Source organism: Stomoxys calcitrans, chromosome 5 (genome assembly GCF_963082655.1).
Source record: "Stomoxys calcitrans chromosome 5, idStoCalc2.1, whole genome shotgun sequence".
Taxonomy (NCBI): Eukaryota; Metazoa; Arthropoda; class Insecta; order Diptera; family Muscidae; genus Stomoxys; species Stomoxys calcitrans.
In genome coordinates this window covers 121340121-121346647 of record NC_081556.1, presented here as the reverse complement: position 1 = coordinate 121346647, position 6527 = coordinate 121340121, and the positions used below count along the sequence as shown (strand labels likewise).

Here is a 6527-nt window from a genome sequence, read left to right as displayed (position 1 = left end):
ACATTTTTTTTGTAACAGTTCCCTTGAATTTTGCATGTAGGTGTGAGGGTGGGCCCCCTCACAATTGAAGTTCAATTTCAAGATTTATTACCACTTGTCCAAGATAGAGGCCATTTACTATGTAGTAGGAAAAAAATGATCATTTTTTGTGTTTTTTTTTTCTGTAATTCGTTCTAAGATCTTTTGGGGCATTTGTTTTTATTTACATAAACTTTTTGTGTTTTTTTTTTTTTTTTGTTTTTGTTCTGTTACCAACAACAATCATTTCTCTTAAATTGTCTAAGAATTCTCGTTTTTCACTTGTTTCCATTTTTTTTATTGAGTATTATTCGTAGAGGGGAAAGAATAGCACATTCATTATGGATACAACAAATTCATGAAATAAGTCTTTGTCTTGAAACAATGAGCAAAAAAAGGAGGAATAGCATCAGAAAGCAGATGTATGAAACTAGAAAGGGTGAGGGATGAAGGATGGAAATTGGGGTTTAATGGAGGGTAGAAATGGAGAAGCTTGACTTCATCATCATAAAATATAACAGCACACAGTTGATGAAAATTAAGTTAGGGCTAAGGCAGTGTCTGGAGCAGCGTTTGGTGTGGAGTATGCAGCATTAGAGAGAGAGAGAGAGAGAGAGACTAAATCCATCCATCATCATCTTGTTGTAGCTGGAGTTGCAGAACTTATGTGCAGTAGGGGAAGTTGGGGCAGGTATGGGGGCTAACACCAGCAGGGTATTGACGTTCAGTCCAGCCAGGTAGTGGGGGAGCAGGAGCAGCAGCACCACCAGCATTCACATCACAGAAGGGATAGTTGGGGCAGGTGTGGGGATTCACACCAGCTGGGTATTTATCACCACCGGGAGCTGCGGCTGGAGCACCCCATTGAGGTTGTGGCTGCCATGAGGGAGCGGGTGCTCCCCATTGAGGTTGTGGTTGCCAGGCGGGTTGTGGCTGCCAGGCAGGCTGTTGCCACTTGTTGGGGTTGTGCAGGCGTGCATTATCACAGATGGGGAAGCCGGGACAGTCCTGAGGATTAACGCCGGCAGGGTATTGGGCGGCTTGAGGTTTGCCACAAGCCAAGGCAGCCAAAGACAAAATGACCTGAGAAGAGAAAGGAAAAAAAAAACAAAAATATATTAAATTGTGAAAAAATAAAATTTAAATATAAAAAAAAAACTTGAAGGGGAGAAAAAAAAATGAATATTATATGGAAAATTCTTAAATTAAACTTAATGAAGCATTAAAATAGGTTTATTTGACAGTTCTATAAAGAAAATCTGTCAAATAAACCTATTTCAAATCTACATAAAGTTTTGTGAATACCAGTGTCAATCTTCTATGCATGTAAGAACGTTGATAACTTTTAAACGCCTGTGTTCATACTTGAAGAGCATGTAGGCTTTGTGTTATACTGTAAAGAGTTAGGAAGGCTTATAAGAATTTATGCCTCCAAAGGGAACTCAATGTAGGTATACACACATACGAATAGGTTAGCATGTCCGCATTTGACGCTGAACACTGAAGTTCAAATCCTGATGAGAACATCAGAAAAATTTTCAGCGATGGTTATTCCCTCCTAGTGCTGGTGAAATTTGTGAGGTTATCCACCGTAGCGCAGAGGTTAACAAGTCCCCCTTTGACGCTGAACGCCTGGGTTTGAATCCTGGCAAAAACATCAGAAAATTTTTCAGCGGTGGTTATCCCCTCCTAATGCTGGCGACATTTGTGGGGAACTTTGTCATGTAAAAACTTCTCCCCAAAGAGGTGTCGCTCTGCGGCAAGCCGTTCGGACTCGGCTATAAAAAGGAGGTCCCTTATCATGGAGCTTAAACTTGAATCAGACAGCACTCATTGAAATGTGAGAAGTTTGCCCCAGTTCCTTAATGGAATGTGCATGGGCAAATTTGCATATCCACCGTGTAAAGCTTTTCAACTAAGTGTTGTCGTTCTGCTCAGTTCGGGCTAGGCAATAAAAAGGAGGTCCTTTATCATTTAACTAAACTTGAATCGGCCAGCGCTCATAGATATATGAGAGAAATATCCCGCTGTACTTTAATGGAATGTTCATGGACACATTTGCGTACTACTATATCCGGCTATTCTTTGAGTTAAGGCTCGGAAGATAATCGATGGCTAATGGTTAACGCTGTAAGGAAAGTTTAAAAATTTAGATTTCCTCTGATATTTTGGTTTGCGTTTACAAAGAAAATGTGATAGAAATTTGATTTGCTCCAAAATTATGAGGAAAGGTTCAAACTCTTTTCCCTTCCAACTTTCAACAAAAACCAGATCTCCAAAATTTGTTGCACCGATTTATGCAAGCATTTGTTTGCAAACCAAAATCTGGTAAAAACAAACAAGGTATGGGCCGGACTCGGGCATAGCAGAACTTTTCAATCCCTTAACTTAAAAAAAATATTTTAAAAGAAAAGGAGATGCGTATATATGGGTATTATGTTTAAATCTGAAGGCCTAATCATGCTGAACCCCTGGCGAGAAACTCAAAAAAAATTTTCAATCGTTATTATCCCCTCTCTAATGCTGACAATTTTACTGGGGTATACAGCCATGTGGAAACTCTTTACCAATTGGAGGCCATCGTAGCCTGAGGTTGGCGAATCCGCCTATGACACTGAGCGCCTGATTACGAATCCTGGCGAGAACATGTGAAAAAATGTTCATCAGTGATTATCCCATCCTCCAATCCTGGCGACATTTGTGAGGTACGATTTGGTATGCAGCCATGTTAAAACTTCTCCACAAAGAGATGTCGCACTGTGGCACGTCTTTCGGACTGGACTATAAAAAGGAGTTCCCTTATCATTGAGCTTTAACTTGAATCGGACAGCACTCATTGATGTGTGAGAATGGCCAAATTTGCATTTTTTTTAACTTCTCTAATAAGTGGTGTTGCTCAGCTTTCGGACTTGACTATGAAAAAAAGGACCCTTATCATGAAGCTTAAAACTTGCATCGAACAGCTGTCGTTGACATGAGAGGAGTGTTCTCGGTGGTCCTTAATGGAATATTCAACCTAGCTGGGTTAGGTTGAAAAGAGGGTGCGGATATTAATCTGCTCCACGCCACTATGGCGAAAAAGAAAATTTTAAGCTAGGAATTTCGTGCTACTTAAAAAGTCTTAAACTGTTTTCCATACCACTGCTCTAAGTTGGTTCATGACTGGTATTGTGCCCCCTGCTAAGTTCAAGGGCTAACTTGCAATATCTTAATCTGTCCAGGAATTCAATAGTGGTATGTTCCAAATTTCATTGGGTTGGTTTCGCATAATTGCTAATCGGACGAACTGACCCATATCCGATTTTGAATCAAATTTAATAGACTTGATGGAAGTTAGCCATTGAAAGAAACATTGCTCAACTTTTGAAATAATTGGTTGATAACAGCTATGGACCAGTACCGGGTGGACCGGGTCGTCGAAGACTGGATAAACCACATTTGGATAAATTATGGTTCCCATGACTTAAAGATAAGGCACGCCTCAGAGGTGACCACCATGAAGTAGCTATTACGGATACTGATGAACTCAGAGAAGACTGAAATTGGTCTCTTCACAAGGAAGACGAAGGAAGGCTAATTTGAAGTTCCACGTTTCCCCAACAGAACTTAGGAGTGATCTTCGACATGAAACTGAACTGGAAGTGTCACATTCTGGAGCGTACCGAGAAGGCTCACAGATTTTGGGCACTACATTGATAATCCGTGGGTTCAAAATGTCGTCAGAATCCGAGGATAGATCACAGTCTCTACATTAGCGTGATAAGACTAACACTTACTTACACCTCAGTAGTTTGGCTGCGATGGAGAAAAAGTGCAACACAAGGATAATACAACAGGTTCAAAGAAAATGTTGTCTTGGACAATGAGGGCCAAGAATACTAGGGCAGTGGAAACTCTTCCAGATCCGACTAGAGGCTATGAGACTTAAGGGAATGGGAGAATGCATAGAGCAGGAGCAGGTCATACCATCGCAATATAATCGAGGCGATGATAGGAAACCGGGGTGGAATGGAAAAGGTCGAGTATTTGGCACTGGTGTCAAAGACACAAGCTTGAATTGGGGAAACTCTGACATATATATCTGGAAGTTCATGCTACACGCATGAATCAAAACTGGACGACAGAATAGGAGTTCTACATTGAGGACCCATAGGCTGAGATATGTTTCCTACTGTCTGACCATCATACAGCCCTTTAGAGGGTGATTGGGACGATCACGGAATGCCTGAGTTGGTATGGTATTAACACGAGAATGTCAAATGTGAACATCTTTACGGACAGAAAACTGGCCATCCTGAGAATATAACAACCAAGATGATAAAGTCATCATACAGCCCTTTAGACGTAGATCCGGGCAATCACGGAATGCCTGAGTTGGTGTGGTGTTAACGCGAAAACGTCAAATGTGAACATCTTTACGAACAGTAAACTGGCCATCAGGAGTATAACAACCAGGATGGAAAAGTCACGAACATTCTTGGGTGTAAGAAAGTTGATCTCTTTTTTCTGAGCATAGTGCGATACGCATTGCGGAGTAAGTGGTAATTGGTCGCAGTGGCCTGAGGAGGGCCATCAGTAAACTTGGTGAATGCGACACCTTTTAGGGTCTAGTTAATATTGTGGAATGGTCGGAATGAAAATCCTATGTGGGATTACAGATCGTGAGAATACGAGGTCATTACTAAGAGCAAATAGGAAAGAGCTCAGTGTGGTTTTCGGTATCATTATGGGTAAAATAGGACTACGAGAGCACTTATGCAGAATTGGTACGGCAAGCAATTGCGGATACAGGGCATGAGGGGAAAATGATGTGACATTGCACAGTGGGATAGAATTGAAAAAAAAAACTAGTGAAAAATAGGCCGTTTGAGAAAGGATAAAGATAACTCCATGCTGAAATAAAATAGAGCTGAGGTGTTATCGAGACCCAAGGCGCTCACGTTGCCTTTTGGTAGGCTACCAAATTTGGTTACCTCAGTATTTCGAAAAATCGTTTGGGCTGGAAAATCTTCTTTTGTGGTCACCAGCACTAGAGCACTATCCTGTTTTGCTGGATAATATTCAACTATCCATTCAAAAAAGTCTGCTTGAGGTCTACAGTTTCTCCACTGGTTTCGGGGATATTCGACTTTAAATTTTTATTTTTTGAAATTTTGGCCGAGACTGACTCAGTATTTTGAGATTTGCGAAGTCATTTATGGTTCGAATTTGATGTTGATGCTTGATTTGGATTAATGGCAAAACTGACTTTGCTGCAGTATGCATAAAAATCCGATAGTTCATTTTAATGTTAGCCAGTTTGAAATTAGCACTCCCAACAATTTTTCGAAATACCTAGTTGACCAAATATAGGGCCCAGTCACAAGGCGAAAAATTAATTGAAATATTAATTTATAAAAAATAAAATGAATTATTTGGAAGGCTTTTAAAAATGTTTTATAAAACGCAATAAGTAGCATCTAATAGAAATAAGAGTTTTATTGCACAAAAACCGGTATATTCCAGCCCTGAGATAATTGAAAATGAAATGCACAAATTGGTTCACAAAAAAAATCCTTGCTGAAACCTGAATCTTAAAGTCACAAACTGCGTATCCTTTAATAGGTAAAAAATTTCAAATTACATTCCTTTTTCGTTTTTCAATTCCTCTTTGGGAATGAAGCTTGAATCAATAATTTAATATGTAACTAGGTAGAGATCCTTTGCTTTATCAAGTCCTTTTGAGAATATGCCACCATTTCAATTTTTGTTTTAACACTTTTCTTTATATGTCCATTAAGTTGTATGTGTATATAGTCCACTTTTCTTTTCTTTCTCCAATTTCCAAAATTTTTTTAATTTTTTTCTTTCATCACACACTCTACTTACCAATTTCGTGAACATTTTTATGATGGTGTTTAAAAATGGTTTGTATCCTAATGGAAGGCTTAAGGAAGGGTGTGAGTGGGTGTAGGTGTTTCACAAAACAATTGAACTATATTGTTCCAATAAACTTCCAATTGGTTTTCGTTGTGAAACTAGACTGTGATAGATTCTTAAAATGTCTACGTTACTTATATAGCAAGACCAACGCCATCAGCACCAGCCAAACACAGCCCGCCACTGGACTGGGGCATTAGCATTAGCAACACCAAAGAAAACAAAACCGTTTGAAATTTGTTTTGAATTGAAAGCGAAATGCATTTTTGTAAAGCACATTAGAACAAACACCTTTGTCTGTCTGTCCGTCTGTCTATTTGTCTCTATGTCTGGCCATTTGTGTGTGCTGCAATTTGAGGTGAGTGTATCCCTCCATTACATTGATGCCAATGCGAACGACCACCAGTTAGCCTGCTAATATGCGCTACACCTCGCACACCTTTGGCTGCCGCCCTGAATTTACTTATGGAGCAACCCTCGTTGCGCTAGTTACTCTTGTAATAGCTGGTACATTGATCCATTGGTTTGTCGCAATAAAATAAACACCACCGCTACGTCATCATTATCTGCATTGCTTTGGGCACCCTATA

The 6527-nt window shown here is 39.8% G+C and overlaps 1 protein-coding gene across 1 annotated transcript; it reads right to left on the bottom strand.

Moving 5' to 3' along the window:
* Window positions 1-286: 286 nt before the first annotated feature.
* LOC106092955 (cuticle protein 1) lies at window positions 287-6057 on the bottom strand. Its single transcript, XM_013259915.2, has 2 exons — window positions 5887-6057; window positions 287-1101 (listed from the first exon to the last, which is right to left on the bottom strand). Exons 1-2 carry the CDS (start codon window positions 5899-5901, stop codon window positions 682-684), a joined length of 435 nt encoding a protein of 144 aa, XP_013115369.1. The 5' UTR covers window positions 5902-6057; the 3' UTR covers window positions 287-681.
* Window positions 6058-6527: the final 470 nt, after the last annotated feature.